This window comes from Takifugu flavidus, chromosome 12 (assembly GCF_003711565.1).
Source record: "Takifugu flavidus isolate HTHZ2018 chromosome 12, ASM371156v2, whole genome shotgun sequence".
Lineage (NCBI taxonomy): Eukaryota > Metazoa > Chordata > Actinopteri > Tetraodontiformes > Tetraodontidae > Takifugu > Takifugu flavidus.
Window position 1 is genome coordinate 3,463,065 of NC_079531.1, and position 16,450 is coordinate 3,479,514.

Here is a 16,450-nt window from a genome sequence, read left to right on the forward strand (position 1 = left end):
TTCTCCTCACCACCTTCGGCCCTAAACGGTGCAAAATAAATGCACCTACCGGGGGGTGGCAAGCAAAAAAATCAACTAAAAAAATCCGCATATTTCCAAAGCCGCCGGCGCGTATTTGTGATCTATATAAAATCATCTGTTGTCACCGTCAAATTCATCCAAATCTGCAGCATTATCAGAATCAAAATCAAAATCAGTGTTTTGGTGGTGAAAATCTGGAGTGCTGATTTGCATAGCAGCCAGGCATAAAGTTTTGGTCTGTTCTGACTTCATTAAGTCTCAAGAATCTCCACCCAGAAACAGACAGCTGCAAAAAGAGGATTGAGACATTTGCAGATTTGCCATTAAAATACAGTCTATCGAGTCGGATTACAGCATGGAGGTATTCCGAGTTTCAGACTTTGAGGTAAGAAGTTATTTCCTGGTGTATCTGATTTTAAACACTTCTTTTCTTAATGTTGGTGCCCAAACTTTCAGCTGCATTCGCGCAAAAAGATGCGGCCCAAGTCTTGAACAAGTCTCTTTTTATTGTCTGTGTAAATTCTCAGTCATCCAGGTCATTGTATCCAAGGTAGTTTTCTCTGTCAACTGGACTGGGTTTCTTCTCTTGAAGACGTTTCGCCTTCTATCCAGAAGGCTTCTGAAGAAGCCTGAAGAAGCCTTCTGGATAGAAGGCGAAACGTCTTCAAGAGAAGAAACCCAGTCCAGTTGACAGAGAAAACTACCTTGGGTCTCTTTTTATTATTCTGAAACAAGTTGGAGAAGGACGACGAGTTGAGCCAAACATGCCATTTGTGCCAGATGTGGAGATGTGAGCTTCATTCTGCCTGCAGCGCGCATTACGGCACCCCTGCACTTTAAAATCTGAAATTATTCCCCCACCCTTTTCTATTTGAAACTTATTCTCAGTTGCTTTGATGCTTCAGCTACTTTGCTTTGAAGTTGTGCCACTCGCGTACGCCATCGCGTGGCCAGACAACTCCTCTGTCTTTGAATCCCACATTTGAATTCAGGGGATAAAATAATTTAAGATGCATGAGGAGTTTATTAAAATTGCTCCGTTGTTTTAATCGCTGTTGCTCATCAAAGCGGATCCAAATGGCGGCCGCCGTGCCCGAGCAGCGGTGCAGAACTTGACTTTTCTGTCTCTTGTGCAGCTCCGGGACGCAGCCACCGGGGAGCCCGACTACATTTACCCCAGAGACAACCTGAGCTACTGCGGCGACGACGCTGGCAGCCTGCAGAGCTTCAGGGCCACCTTTGAGGGCCTCTTCTACAGCTGCCTCCTCCTGCTGGGCGTGCTGGGGAACGGCCTGATGGTGACGGTCCTCCTGAGCCGCTGGCGCCTCCTGCGCGTCAGCGAGGTCTACCTGCTCCACCTGGCCGTCAGCGACCTGCTGCTCCTCGCCACCTTCCCCTTCAGCATCCTGGAGAACGCCACCGGTTGGATATTCGGAGAATTCCTCTGCAAGCTGGTGGGCCTGGCGAGGCAGCTCAACCTGCTGTGCGGCAGCTTCCTGCTGGCGTGCATCAGCGTCGATCGCTACCTGGCCATCGTGCACGCCGTCGCCAGCCTGCAGCGTCAGCGGCGCAGGACGGTGCACCTGACGTGCACGGCGTTGTGGATGGTCTGCCTGGCCATATCGGCGCCCAATCTGGTGTTCCTCACCGTGACGGGGGACGGCAACTCCTCCCGCCTCTTCTGCTCCTTCGACGACTACGGCATCCACGCCAACAACTGGGCCATGACCATGAGGGTCCTGGAGCACGTGTGCTTCTTCCTGCCGCTGGCCATCATGGGAAGCTGCTACGCCGCCGTGGTCGGGACCCTGCTCAAGAGCGCCAGGGGCCAAACGCAGCTGGGCGCCATCAAGCTGGCTCTGCTCATCACCCTGGTCTTCTGCGTCTGCTGGTTGCCCTACAACGTGGCCTCGGTCCTGCAGACCAGGGACAACCTGAGCACCGACCCGTCCAGGAGCTGCGAGTCCGTCCTCCTCCTGCAAGCGGCTCTGGTGGTGACCAAGAGTCTGGGCTTCTCCCACTGCTGCCTCAACCCGTTCCTCTACGCCTTCGTCGGCGTGCGCTTCCGCCGGGAGCTGCTCCGCCTGCTGTCCAAGGCGGGCTGCGGCCGCGTCTGCCCCCCGCTGAGCGGAGTCCAGAACGGGACGTCCTGCTCGGAAGCCACGTCCACGTCCACCGTCCGACACAGACTTTACCAATGAGAGGCAGCAGTAAATATGGATGCTTTTAATCAGATCTTCAGGTTGATACAGATGTGACAACTACATTCATCACGTTTGAGCATTCTGGCCTCGCTGGAACCGAATTTATTAAAGATTTGACGTATAAAACCGACGCTTTCAGGATCATCAATGACATCACGCCACGATATTGAGAATCACATTTATGAGTATAATTTTAGACTTCTATGAAAACACAGTTCAACAAAGCAGCTTCAGACAGTCACAAGAGCAGCTCATATACAGCCTTTAACACACACACACACTCACACACACACTTCATAGCTGAGGCAGCGAATGCCACACGGTTCCCACAAATACACACACTTTTCAAATATGCTGTACATATCTCACAATAGAAAATAGGTTCGGATCCTTTAAGCGTCTCTCGCTGCCTTTTAAATAGTTTAAATCATTTTTAATTCAACTAAACGTGAAGTCCGTGACCGACGCTCAAAAGGGCATATTGGCCATCCCTCCCGGCCCGTAGCCCACCGGACTGTCCAGAGAGAGGCCGCGCTGTCTGAGCGGGTGGGCACCCACCATGCCAGCCTGCGGGTGGGGGGGGGCCATCATGAGCCCCTGAGGGGATATCAGAGGATCCTCCGAGCCAAAATGGTCCCCGGGAATGGACATGCTCCGCTGTTTAGCCTGCATCATCGCCATGTTCTGCTGCCCCATCAGGGGGTGGGGGGGCTGCTGGGAGGACATCATGCCCGGGTACGGACCAGGCGGGTGGTGGAGGAAGTTGTTTGCCATCAAAGCTTGCTGCTGCTGCTGGGGTGCCAGACCTGTCCTCCCCATCATGTATCCGGGCGGACACATGGGGCCCCCACAAGGAGCCACATTCCTGGAGCCCATCTGAGGAATGCCCAAAGTGGGACGCATCCCGACGTGGGCCGGGTGAGTCGGCAGCTGCTGTTCGGCCATCATGTTCTGCAAGTTCGCCAAATGGGGATTGGATGAGGTGACGCTCACGTGGGCGGGGCCAGAGGACATCTGCTTCAGAAGGTGCTGTGGAGCAGGCTGCTGGGACGCCGGTCCCCGGTGTGGGTTCGGATGAGGCTCGCTCTTTGGGAAGTACTGAAGGGTGCTGCTGGGCTTATCGGAGGGAATGATGCGCGAGAGGTCGAACTCGGGGATCCCGGTGTGAGACGGCCGTATGACCTCACTGAGGTCGGGGCCGTCCTGCAGGGGCAAAGGAGCGAAGGATTCGGGGCGATGAGGCGGGCGCTGGGCGGGATGGGGCTTGCTGAGCAGGTGTAGGTGCTGGGCCGGCACGTTATCCTCGTCGGGCTGAGGGAAATTCTGCGGCATTCTGCCGATCGGCGAGTGCACGGGCCCGTGAGGAGGCTGCTGGATGCGAGGGAAGCCCGCCACCTGGCTGTGGGGTACGGGCGAAACGTGACAGGGCCCCATCCCTTCAGGTTTTCCCTCCCCCATAATGGAGGGATTCATGGCTACCATTCCCATGTGATTTGGGGAGGGGAGTGCAGGTCCTGAGGGCTCGTGGGACAGGTGCTGCTGACTTTGCCGGATACCCATGGGGCTTTGGGGGTCACTGTGTGGGCCCACCTGGGAGCTCTGTGGGTTCCCCATAGTTCCTGGAAACACAAAAACACATAGATGTGAGGTTTTTATCGATTGAATGGCGCTGGCGCTCCGGTTTTCCTACCTCCGACGTTGACGCCAGCTAGCAGAGGCTGCTCTGGCAGCATCTCGTCATCAGAGGAGGCGATAGTTTTAACTGCGTCGTGATAGAGAGGCGTGGAACTGGGTATGGCATACTTGGACATCTGAGACATGAGAGACAAGGGGTTTGGAGGAGGAAGAGAATTAGGGGAAGAAGTAAATGGATTCATAGATCCTGGCTGGCTAATGGGGGTAGAGCTGGAACTCCTGGGAGGGAGGGACTGGCCTGCAAAAGAAAAAAACACACACACACAAAGAGTGATGTTGTTATAACGCAACAAGAAAATCCTGTTAAAGGTGACGTGATTCTCAGTGGAAAAACTTCCTCCATTGCCCAGTAGCTTACCGCTAGTTGGCCCGGCTGGACTTGAGAGAGCGGTTTTAGGTGATGCCCACCCTGGAGAACCCATGGTCACAGCTGGGGACTTGAGATGACCGGGAGAGGCCGATGGAGAGTGCAGTACAAGGGTGGAAGAACCTGGCATCTGGGGGGACTTTATGGATGAAGAGGAAGGAGTACCTGCACCCGAAGCAGGAGGAGGAGGAGGCTGAGGCCCTGCAGAGGGGACCTGAGCAGGAGACTTCAACCCAGGGACAGAGGGAGAAGCGAGACAAGGAGAAGGTTCCTGGTTGAGGGACGGGGACTTCAGCTGATGGGGGGGAGGCATGGACGGTGAGGTCAGGAGGTCGATGCTAAGAGACGGGTCAGAGCGATGCCTGGGACTGAGGTCTGCAGCACTCAGCCGTCCAGCCATGGACAGATGACAAAGCCGGGACGTGGCTCCTTTTTGATGAGGACTTTGCTGCTCAGCTCGAAACATTCCAGGGCCGGATTGGTGAAGATGGGTCCGCTCCATCTGTCCTCCAGTAAACAAGCCTTGGTTGGGAAAATCGAAGCAGCCGTCGGGTCCAGACACCATCAGTCGGTTCCCTCTTGCGTTCTGCGCGGCCTTAATCTGGGAAATCTCTGCGTGGCTGAACATTTCACCCAGAGGTCCACTGCCTCCGGGACCTTCTCGCAGCTTCTGGGACATTTGCTGCTGCTGAACATTCATCTGTGGGTTTATTGTGAGATTGCTCCTCAGAACAGACTCTACCAAGTCTCTCCTCGGATGCCCCCCCCCCGGAGAGGGCATCATCTGCTGCGAGCCAGTAAAGCCCACGGAGGGATGAGCGGAGGGATGGCTCTGACCCATGACCAAGTGAGAGAAGTGTGGCTCTCCCGCGTTACCCGGAACCTTCGGGTCAAAGTTGCCGTGTTGCTGCAGTTTCGCTAATCTGTCGAGTTCCAGCCTGGGAAGCCCCTGCATCTCCCGCTTCTGCATCAGGCAAAACATTTCTTCTTGAGTTAACGCCTGTTCCGGGTCACCCTGGAAATGCTCCGGCCCACCGGGATAGCCATGAAAGCGCCCCCCACCGCCGACGTTGTTTGGAATATCATCCAGCCAAATCATTCCTGGCCTCGCGAGCTTTTGCGGTCCGGGACACTCCATCGATAACTCCCCCCCTGCGCCAGGAAATCCACGTCTTCCGAGCGCTCCCCTCTGCATCTGTCCGAGGAACCTTGGGGGTCCCTCTTGCTGCATGCTCATCATCTGTGCATTGCCACTCATCCCCCCTCCCATCATATTGGCAGGACCCCACTGCTGCTCTCCAGGTTTACTGTGATAGGGAGGAGGGGGGCCTCTCATCATCATAGCGCCCCCGTGCATGTTCATCTCCGACATCATTCTGAAGTGCTGGGGGTGTTTGTGCACTTGCATTTCCTGGTGTCGTCTCTTCTCTAGGTAGAATTCCTCTTGGAGTTTCCTCCACACCATCTGTTCCGGGGTCAGGCCTTCTGGTCCAAGGAAGGGGCCCATGTCGACCCCGGGCGAGGACAGCTGCTGTTGGGGATGCTGGGGCAGGTTTTGATGCGCATCCAGCTGAAGGCTGTGGAGAGCGGGCCCACCAAGCGTCTCCACTTGAGAAATGAACTGGAGGGGCTCTTCGTATCTCTTCATCCGTCCAACTGAAGCCAGAGCTGGCAATCGCAGATTCCCACAGCTGCCGTTTCCAGAGTTAGTACCATTATTACTGTTTTCAAGTAGAGCACTCCTGTCCGGATTATTATTATTATTACTCAGAGAGGAGTTAAAACCAGGAGGGTGTCCGTGGCCTTCGCTGGCCCCACTTCTCAGAAACAGTCTTTCTAGATCTCTTAGAGTTTGCAAAGAGCGTTCCCGGCGTTCCAGCTGCTCTTTGGAGAGGCCATAGGAGTTCTCGGAGCCATTTCTTTGACCTGCATCACTCTGCAGGTGAGCAGACAGAACGGATGGACTTCCCGAGGGAGAGACGGTACCAACAGGAAGGGACAGACAGCCTGCTCCATCTATGCTACTGTTGCTGGAGACTCCAGCAGTTCTGCTCTGAGAGGATCCATCGGCGCGGCCTCCGAGTCCTGCCGAGGACGGCTGAGGAGTTCCGCTTTGCAATTTTGCGTTGGAAGCGACTGGAGAGTTGATCTTCTCCGATACGCTGTTAAACCTCTCCGATAGATGGCTCTGTGGCAAAACAAGGAGCTAAAGTTAAAGTAGCTTCACGATGATATTGAAGTTGGAGCTACAGAAACATTCCGAGTTCCGATGTCACAGCAGAACCGACACGAGGAGGATAAAGGAGCAGAGTTTAAAATAAGTAACTCTAACTTCCACATGCTTCACGCCTGATCACTGACCTGATTCGGCTTAGAACGTGGAACATTTTGCTGGTGAAAGAGGATTATACAGTTGCTCTGTCCTTTCACTATCGCCTCAGCAGCCCTGCAGAATAAATGCAGTGGAATTTAATGTGTGTCTCATCGCTGGATTCAAACTTAGATAAAAAAATATCTTCAGCATTTTTCGAATTTTATCCGAACACAGTTCTCACCTGTTGGCTAGGCTGGTTGTAAAAACATACACCAACTGTTGGGAGGGCTGAGGCGGCTCTGTTTTTGGCCCTGAACCTTCAGGATCAGGTAAAGGTCCAGAGGACATATGATCAGAGGGTCCTTTCACGGAATCTGCCAGTGAACCGCCTCCTGAAAAGAAAAACCTCTTTAACCGCCTGACACTTTTTTTGGAATGTCAGCCCAACTTTTCATGACAGATATCCACCAGTAGATGGCGCCAGAGCGCATCAGATATCAATAGTCAAGGCCATCACAGCAGCAAAGGCAGACATTTCATTACAGGTTTCCATCATAACATGAGAAAGGATTTAGATTTGAAGATGAACATTTAATCTCTCGCTTTCACAGCAGCACCAAACGGAAAGCGTGAAAAGAACCGCATGCTTTTGGTCTCACACGCGAGGTCACAATGACAATAACGGTCGTCCAACTCACGGTGCATCGCAGTACGCGGCTTATCGTCATCTTCCTCCGTCTCAGGTCCGGAGCACCACTCGTCTCCACTGTACGGCTGCTTCTTCTCCAGGACGCAGCGGCGCTTACTGCGCAGGACGCTCGCTGAGGAACACAAAGGTGTCGATACTTGGATGACTCAAGATGGCGAGGAAAACATCTTTACAATGTTTGAAAGGCCCGTTGCCATGGTATTATCTTTATCCTACCCTGTTTAACAAAGTGGTGAACTTTGCTCAATAGGCCCAGCCTTTCGATTGAGGCCGTTGTGTGCCCAATCGTCACATTATCATTTGTTATAAATTAACCTGTTAACATGTAGAAGGGACCCAACCATCTCCTGACACCTAAATGCAACATTTTGCGTCCATTCAAGATGGAGACAGCAAGAACGCTCCCTCCCACGCATTTACACAGTCTCCACGGAGATAAACATCTGATAATTACGGGAAAAGCTTGAGATTTTGGACTACGGGAACACCTCAAAGTCATTTCCAGTGATCCCGTCTCTGGCCAGGTGGATAAATGTAACAAAAAGGTCAACTTTTGAGCTTCTGTCTGTTATTTTAGTGTGAGGGGAGAGTCGAGGTTAATCTCAATGGAATCCTGTCCGCACGAAGAAATGAAGTCATAAGACGAGAGGCAGAGAGGGAAGAATGTGTGGTGCGTGTTTGCTTGCATAAGGAGGGGCCGGTCGTGTTGGTGAGGATCAGATGGGAGTTGCAAAAACGCACTCGGCGCCGCCAGAGAGACGCTGGCAGGACTCGGGAACGCTGCTACAAATGAACCTCCAGCACCTCTGAGTGAAGCACAGCATCACCGCGACCAAAGAGACTTTCAGGTCTTTCAAAGCAGACTCGCTCTCTTGCTTTCTGAATGACCAGATTTTTAGAAGCTCCTGACTTATCGCTCTAAATTCTAAACCCCAGCCGAGGCCTGAAAGCATCAAAGGCCGGGGAGGGGGGGAATTCTGCTGCTTCAGTTAAATGTCAGGGCATTTCAGCAAGAACATGAACTTTTGTGTCCTCTCAGGCCTGACGCTCGCTTCCGGCTGAGAAAGAGGCCGCTGCGCACACGCTGGCGAGTCTGGTTCAGGTTTGACTGAGAGGAAGTTCAACTTCACAGGACGTGTGCGCGTTTCTGAAGCGAGTTCCTCTGCACGGGCGGGACTCACCTCCTTTGGCGTCACTGTCGGAAGCCGAACTGGCGGCGTTTCTCGTCTCGCCGCCGTCGGCGCCGATGCTCCGCTCCCGCTTGCATTTAGTCTTCAGCATCCCTCCGACAGCGCTCGCCACTTGACCAGGAGCCTTTGCCCCGGCGGTACAAGGAGAAACCTGGGTGGACTTAACTCCATGGCTCCCGGCGCCAGTGTTCTTGGGTCCCAGGGTCCCAGTGGCTCCCTGAAGCTGGGCCGGCTGGTTCACACTGGGTACCTGCGATCGTCTGTCATTGGTGACCTCTTTGCCATGATTGGTCAGTTTGTTATCAGTGTGCATTTGGTCGGTTGATAAGCTGGTGAAGTTTAGTCCTGACAGTTTATCTGTGGGGTTCACATCTCTGGAAAGCCGCCACTGCGGGGAAAAGTCTGGATTAGCCATCGCTAATTTTACACACAGAAATTCAGAAATACAACAGAGCTACTGGAGGAAGCGCAGCAACACACACACACGCACACACACACACACACACGTGAAGTCTAGCTTAGGTCATATACTGAAAAAGGAGACCCAGCTTCCCTTGTGTTTCAGTCTGAACACTCACCTCGTTCTCACCCAGCTGATGAACCTATACTATGTCATGCTCGGGCCCTTTGGTGACCACACGCGGACCTGGGGGGGGACGCCGAGGGAGAAACAACATCAGTGCCGCCACACAGCAACAGTCACACTCGAGCTTATCTGTCCCGAGTCCGCAGGTGGGTCAACTTCAGCCTAATGAGCAAAGACAAAGAGAAGATGTCAGAGGGCTGATAACAGTGAGGAGATCAAGGGGGACGACAATAACAGGCAACTGCTCCTTTAAGGGAAATAGAGCAGAGCCTGGCTTTGAGCCGCAGGAGGAACCTGCAACTCAGAAATAGCTCAAGTGTTTTAAGTTCCTCCCTCTGATACACCGCAGAAAAATTCGGCACACATTCCACTACGCCGTCTGTCGCAACACCTCCACGCACAGACTCATTCTGTGTTCCTACACAACTACTTTATTCATCTTATCAGCTCCCTGTTAACGCGTTTGCACCCGGATGCAGCTGAAACCTGCCTCGCAGTGCGAAATGTTCAGTTTCAGCTTCTCGCCGCTTCTGAACTCCTGTTGATCCGTCTTTAACTCGCCCACCTGGACAGGTGAAGCTACAGCCGGAGCTGGAATTAGTCATTAACGAAACGAGCGGCGCAGAAAGACGCCTTGTTGACTGGCGGAGGACTTGATCAGTCATTAACTCGAGCGGGGACAGTCAGACATTGCTCCTGTTTACAAAGTGTGACCACGCTTTGTGTTGCAGAGTGGAGACGGACTAGTTACAGAGCGAGTCGTTGACCTCTGAGCGGACAGGTCCCAGAGGCAGGACCCACCAAACTCTCCGTCATGTGACCGCCTCCCCCTCCCCTCAGTGCCCCCAGGAGGTGTCGATGAGGCGACCCGCAGCGATTCTCCAACGTTTCCTACGTGACCTGGCGTGAATTTTGATTAGCAGGTTAATGTTTAACTCCACCATTGTACAGTCACATCCCACAAACAAAAGGCACCCCCCCCAGCAAAAAAGTGTATTTGTATAACACTGAACAGACAGGAGAGCTGATCTTTAAAAATGTTTTCCCAAAATCTGCTTCAAATTAGACCATAAAAGGGATTCAGCCATCCCAAAACCATATAAACCACTATAACATGGTGGTTTCCAGTTAGTCCTGATTACTTATTTTACTAAATGCGCCAAAATATATTAATATTATATTAATATTATTCTTAGAAAAATACTGATCTTCCATTGGCTGTGAGCTTGTTTGTGCAAAAGCGAGGAGCCGACCTGTGCGGGTCTGCTGGCAGTAAAAGCTCCAGGTTCCTCCCAGTGGATCCCACTGGGCAAGCTGGTGTTTATAGACCCGGGGAGTCCCGGGGAGCCAGCGGTGACAAATAAAACTAATCTGGTTCCAGGAGGGCCCACAGCAGTAAACACCGAGGTCCAAGTCTTTAACGGAGCAGATGAATTTAAAGTGTTTATGACACAGAACACACACACACACACTCGAATCAACGGGTTAGCAAAGGTCAGTGAACGCAGCGCGGTGGGTCCCATGTTCACATCTTGGGTCCCATGTTCAGGGCCCTGAAGTGCACATACATGTTCTGTAGATCCCAACCAAGAAGAAAAAAAGAAGAATCAACAACATATAGAATTATTATATTATCTCAAGAATCTGGAAAGAGTCGACCTCTGACCTTCGCAGGGTGGGGGTTATTTCAGTGGAGGTTCCAGATCAAGACGTTGGAGACCTTTTAACACCAGCCTGAGGCCCGTTTAGACAATTTTCCGATCATTTCAAGTAAACGCTGACAAATACTTCCCCAATTTGCCGCCCATGGAGGCCGAGCACCGTCGAGAGCTTCTCTCCGACCTGCTGAACGAGGAAATAAGGGCTGGGCTTGTTTTCAAGGTCAAAAAAAAGGTCTTGTTTAACTAAATGACAGCAGCCACCACAGTGACTCCCAGAGCCACAGGACCACCGACCGTGACCTGTGAGGAACGCCACGAGGAACCATCCGCAGCCTTTCACGCCATCAGCCTGAACGTCCCAGAATAAATGACCCACAGGATTCTTCCGTTTCTGTTTGCCCACTCAAAGCATTTCCACTTCTAGCAAATCCAGCTGGATCGACCAGATCCAGAGGATCTCTGCGGAGGGGACCGGCAGGCTCTCCGACTCCTACACGCGTTTCGATCACTCCACAGGTTGCTCTCTCGCACGTTCCCATTCGAGTCGCCGATCTCACACCCAAGTTTCAGAACGCTGTAAACAACAGTCCCCCGGGAATGAAGTCACAGCGAGACACATGTGGCTCGACCACATTTCCCGACGGAGGAGGCCGAAACTGGGGGGTTTGTTCACCGCCTCAATCGCCTCCGTGTCACATTATTCTTTTACCGATCACTCGAGCAACGCTCACCGCAGCTCACCTGACCCGATAAGGAACGCTTCGTCGGCAGCGCCTCGCCACACGGGTCCCCACGGCCGAGCGTGGACACATCATTAATACCGGAATCAGCCCTGAACCATTATGACGACTTTACTGTAAGATTAGTCCCCGTTCATCAGCCCCCGTGCACGCACACGCGCACTCACGCTCAGACTGCAGCCTCCATTCTGTTCGTAAAACAGGAGGGGGGGGGGGGGGGGCAGTTAATTAGATTTGGTATATTAATCTCTCACACACTGCTTTATTGTCTTTCATTAGTTCAGGGACAGTTACACAATTTCCTTTTTTTTTTAAGCAAAGCACATTTTTTACTGGTTAAAGAAACATTTCCACACAGAGGAGCGACGCACAAATAGATAAAGAAATAAAGAAATATAAGATCCGGTGATCAGGGAGCTGCAGAGCTGCACACGGAGGGCAGAGTGGCCCTGGAAGACAATTCAGATCAAGTTGCAAACTCTGTTAGCAGCTATATATAGCGCACCAGGATATTGTAGATACACAAACAGTGTGAAAAGCCTGTGCACAGAAACACACACACACACACACACACACACACAGACACACGCACAGGGTGAGAGAGTGAGGGAGAGAGCACATTCAACAGGCTGAAGGAGCAGGATTATGGGCTGTCATGTGTATTCTGTAACAAGAAGACACACAAACACGTCAAGAGATGGTGTCGTAACACACTGACAGAAGTGACACACAAAAGCAGGACTAAATACGAGTGATCCACACAATTTGACACTATCTTGACCTGGAGCTCTCCGTTCAGCTAAACATTAACCTGGACTGGGGGGGGCGGCCATGTGCTGAAAATGTCGGGTTAAATGCGGGTTTTTAAGGACGTGGGCAGCAGTTTTAAGCTTAACATGTCGGTTTGCACATGTGTTTAAAGTGACAGCTTGTGTCACAGAAGCAAACTCGTTTGAATGCTGCTCCGCACAAATTAGCTCGGCGATGAGGCAGAAAGCTCCGACGAGCATCTTAGACGGGGCGGGGGGGGGGTCTACCCGGGGGTCCAGCGAGGTGCTCAGCGGGGAGGATTAAAGGACTCATGGCTGTGAACCTCCGCTCCGGAGCGGGGGGACTAGTTGCTGCGCCAGCCTGCTCCGCGGGCTAACTTAGCATGCTAATTTTGGTCCCGGCTAGGCTACTTGTTCATAATCCTACATTGACGTAGCACAGCCGCGAGCCAACGACGGCTAGCTAACGGATTAAACTTTGGTATCGGCTGGCTAGCGACCCGGAAACTTGGTAAAAAGAGGGGAAAGTTACCGGAGTTACCCACGCACACGGCGCCAGCTGCGAAATGTGCCGTGAGTTAGCATGTTTGGTCAGCGACAGTGTTTAGAAAACGCTCCGTTCTCTACCTGCTGGCGTCTGGGCTCGGAAGAGGCCGATGTCAGCGGCGGTCATTTCCCGGAGCGGCCACCGACACCGCTCGATCCCTTCGCCGTAACCACTGCGGAAGATGTCCCCGATCTTTACGTTAGATCGGGTTTTGGTTCTTTTTCTCGCTTTTTTTCCCCCCTGAACGCAGCCGATTGAGTCTGGAGGATGTTCAGACTGTGATAAATGACAACTGCGTGTCTAGACTGAAGTTTGGTGTGGAAGCGGAGGACGCGTCACCTTGCAGCGGTTCATGACTCCCACAGTTGGGCTGCAGAAGGCAGGACGTCCATATCACTCCCAGCCGATCCCAGTCAGGACTGCGGCCGCACGGGCATCCGTATGTCACCGCATTCATGTGTCACACCGGGCATCTTTATCTGCCGGAAATAATAATAATAATAAAAAAAATAAAAATAAAATACCGAGGCAAAGAGATCACAGTGGTGATGGCATCGCCGCAGAATGACAAGCCGCTCGCCTGGCAGCAGGAATAAAATGAAATAAAATGGAGATGAAGGCGATAACCTGCAGCCGCTGGAATCCAGCGAGTCTAATATTCAACAGGATGTGTTTTCTTGCGTCATATTCGCAGCCTGATCTGTCTGATCCAACAAATCACAAGTTGCCATATCAGAGGCGGATCAGCGGTCTAATTGGCCTCGTTGAAAAGGACCATTTCATCTAATAACATTTGAATAGCTTTTATTTTTAATAAAAAAATAAATAGTTACGCACTCCCTCTGCTGGTCTGAGCAGTCTAGCCTCAAACTTTTGGCACCTTCTACATCCTCGTTCCACAAACGTCGCAGATGTGTATAATAGATCCACAATTATAGATGGATTCATCATTTCTGTTGGAAGCGGAACACACTCTGGGTCTGATTTCAAATGCGTGCAGGGGTTCCTTAAAAGGGTTCTGGGTGATCAGGGTCCGGGTCCTGGACTCACCAGAGGACTTAAAACAGCCCGAAACAGCGACTGTTGCTGCTGTAATTTGCTATAATTTAAAAAATTCAGCTGAATTAGACAAAGAAATGAGATGAGCGGAGGAATTTGAAGGGGGGGGTTATATCAGAGGTCAAGAGAACATAAGAGGAGCTGCAGAGGATAGAATGAGTGTTAGAGCCAGTGCGACAAAAGGGAAAAGTGAAATGTGTTGTCATGGAAACTGGGATGAATGGGAAGAACAAACATGAATAAATCTATTTACCTTAAATGGAAGGGAGGGGGGGTCATATAAATCAGATAAATCTTGATGTGTTGAGGGCGAGAGGCTGCAATGCAGATGTGACGTGACCCCGTGACCTGGGCGTCGTGGAGCGTGCGGGTCTGACCGGCCCAAGTCTGTTTTTGTTGTCTCTGTCCTTCACCTGCGAGGTTCCCGTCATTTCACCGGAACTGAAGAGTTGATTAAAGCTGAGGAAAAATGTTGCCAAGGAAGGAATCGTTTCCATGACGACACACACACACAGGAGACCTGGAGTTTTGTGTAGCGTTGCAGGATGTCAGGACCTTTTCTTTCTCCACGCTCTCCACTTGAACATGCGGCAGTTCTTTCACAAAGAGGTATGAAACCTCACTTTTCCTTTCATGGCAGCAGGAAGAGCGAGGATGGCAGAATCAACAACATTAGAGATTATATTTGTCCCACAATAAATCAAGATCTCACATCTCCCTACAATTAAACAGGATGCAGTAATAGAGTGTGAGAGGCTCAAAAGGGGAGCAGGAGCATCCATCCATCAGGACCGCTCTCACGTGCCACTGCTGTAATTGGAGAAACATTTAGGAGATTGCAGTAAAAAAACAACAATTACCAGATGGAAAGACTCAAAGGGTATACAGGAAGAAGTCAGAGCGCCGAAAATTTAAATGAATGCTATTTTATTGAGTCCTGCGAGTCGATCTTTGTCACGTCTGACTGTTCCGCCAAAAAATGGACACTAGATGGCGCCAGAGTCGGCGTCATGAAGAACAGAGTCCCGATCGAGTCATCTTCTGGAGGAAGAAACGGAAGTGTTTCACTTCAGATGTCACTCCAGCCAGGCGAGTTTCAAAAGAAATATTATTGCCTAAACATCCATATGGGTGGCTTCAGTAGGAAGTGGCTGAGTTTGGTAGGAGGGCTGTAAATATTTGCAATCCAGCCATTCAAATGAACTGATCACTTTGAAAAATAAATAAATTCCAGTGAGTGTTAAAAGTCTGACGCTATGTTAAAAGGTAAACATGCCACCGTGTGTGTGTGTGTGTGTGTGTGTGAGACCCTCTGTGAGGGTAACACGAGCCAGAGCAGACCAGGCCTCTGCGGTTTAATAGGGCCACATGAGGTGAGGTCCTACTCTATTTGTAAATGGAAGCTTGACCCTAAGGAGGTTATGGGGACTGGAGGTGTTGCTGTGACCTTTCTTAAAGTTTAGAGGGCCCTGGACTGGCCCACTGCGTCCGCTACGTCCGCCGCTGCTACATATGGCGCCGTCTTTTTGAAAAAGAGAGACCTCCAAACAGTCTGGGTTATATTAAAATCCTCCTGTTAATCCGTTCCCCCATTTTTGGTCTGTTTTTACTTTCATATTCATTCCATTTCCACCCTCCGCCCCTCTGTATTATGCATCCCATAATGCATTCGGATGGAACTGCCGCACAGATGTTTTCAGACAGAAGATTTAGGTTTTTAAAAAATAAGTGAGACCAACTTAGGTGTGAGTCTTGGCAACTACCCCCAAACACTGCAGAAAGGACACAAGTGGCACCCTTTATTGATCCTGGGGGAATCTTCACCCCCCCCCCCCCCACACACACACACACACACCACACACACACACACACACCCACATGACAGAGCAGCTGGGGGAGAGCGGTCTCATCTGGAACTGCCATCAGTCCCTTGTTAAATGCAGAGTGTAAGAGGGGCAGGGAGGTTTCAGCCTGCCGTCCCAGCCAATCCAGACCCAGATACTGGGGAGTGCACACAGGCTCGCAGGTCATAGTTTGTTTAGCATGTGTGTGTGTGTGTGTGTGTGTGTGTGTGTGTACGGGCTGCATGCCTCTGCTAAACCAGACCATGATATAGAATCTGCTCTTTCTCCTGTCTCTGTAATTGATCCCAGACTGGACATCGGAGTTGCCAGCAGCGATTCATATCGTTTCTATCTTCCAGACAAGCCCTCTACTGTTTCCAGATGGGGAAGGAACTCCAGGGTTCAAGTTTGGATTTGACAAAAAAACAAAAAAAAACTAATGCTTTAATGTTTTTTACCTTCCAAAAAAGACGCAGCCAGAAGTCGGCACCGGGCCGACCGTGTGGCTGTTGCTTGTTGTTGTTGTTGTTGTTTACGTGACTGCTGCCTGTGTGAATGGAAACAAGCCATCGCGCGCTGGAGACAGTGGTCAGGCCTTGTGGACAGCGTGAGCTTCTGGAACATTTTTGTGGACAGATTTCTTAAGAGAAAACATTTTTATCTGTCATAAGTGTGCAAAGTGAACGACGGTGAATTCATTCCATCACTGATATTATTTCCCAGCAGGGAAAAAAAAGGAACTC

General features: G+C 51.3%; 2 protein-coding genes across 6 annotated transcripts; one reads left to right on the plus strand and one right to left on the minus strand.

Annotated features, from left to right (window-relative positions):
• The first annotated feature begins 24 nt into the window (after positions 1-24).
• On the plus strand, positions 25-2,355 carry LOC130534482 (C-X-C chemokine receptor type 5). The gene is made up of 2 exons (XM_057048608.1): positions 25-406; positions 1,158-2,355. The coding sequence occupies exons 1-2, from the start codon at positions 377-379 to the stop codon at positions 2,220-2,222; spliced, it is 1,095 nt and encodes a 364-aa protein (XP_056904588.1). The 5' UTR covers positions 25-376; the 3' UTR covers positions 2,223-2,355.
• bcl9l (bcl9 like) lies at positions 2,233-13,467 on the minus strand. 5 transcript variants are annotated; one of them, XM_057048601.1, is made up of 10 exons: positions 13,144-13,466; positions 12,885-13,064; positions 9,079-9,248; positions 8,492-8,888; positions 7,300-7,422; positions 6,843-6,993; positions 6,649-6,733; positions 4,279-6,475; positions 3,916-4,158; positions 2,233-3,844 (listed from the first exon to the last, which is right to left on the minus strand). In XM_057048601.1, exons 4-10 carry the CDS (start codon positions 8,811-8,813, stop codon positions 2,694-2,696), a joined length of 4,272 nt encoding a protein of 1,423 aa, XP_056904581.1. In that variant the 5' UTR covers positions 8,814-8,888; positions 9,079-9,248; positions 12,885-13,064; positions 13,144-13,466; the 3' UTR covers positions 2,233-2,693. The 5 variants fall into 5 exon arrangements, with proteins under 5 accessions (XP_056904581.1, XP_056904584.1, XP_056904583.1 ...); XM_057048604.1 differs by lacking the exon at positions 12,885-13,064 and having other exon boundaries at positions 9,079-9,146; positions 13,144-13,467; XM_057048603.1 differs by having other exon boundaries at positions 9,079-9,146; positions 12,885-13,467.
• Between the last annotated feature and the right edge of the window lie 2,983 nt (positions 13,468-16,450).

Coding starts and splice junctions, on each gene's coding strand:
- LOC130534482 (XM_057048608.1), top strand. CDS start 377: ATGGAGGTATTCCGAGTTTCAGACTTTGAG. Junction 407..1,157: donor TCCGAGTTTCAGACTTTGAG/GTAAGAAGTTAT, acceptor TCTCTTGTGCAG/CTCCGGGACGCAGCCACCGG.
- bcl9l (XM_057048604.1), bottom strand. CDS start 8,813: ATGCACACTGATAACAAACTGACCAATCATGGCAAAGAGGTCACCAAT. Junction 6,994..7,299: donor GCCGCGTACTGCGATGCACC/GTGAGTTGGACG, acceptor TTTTCTTTTCAG/GAGGCGGTTCACTGGCAGAT. Junction 3,845..3,915: donor AGCTGGCGTCAACGTCGGAG/GTAGGAAAACCG, acceptor TTGTGTTTCCAG/GAACTATGGGGAACCCACAG.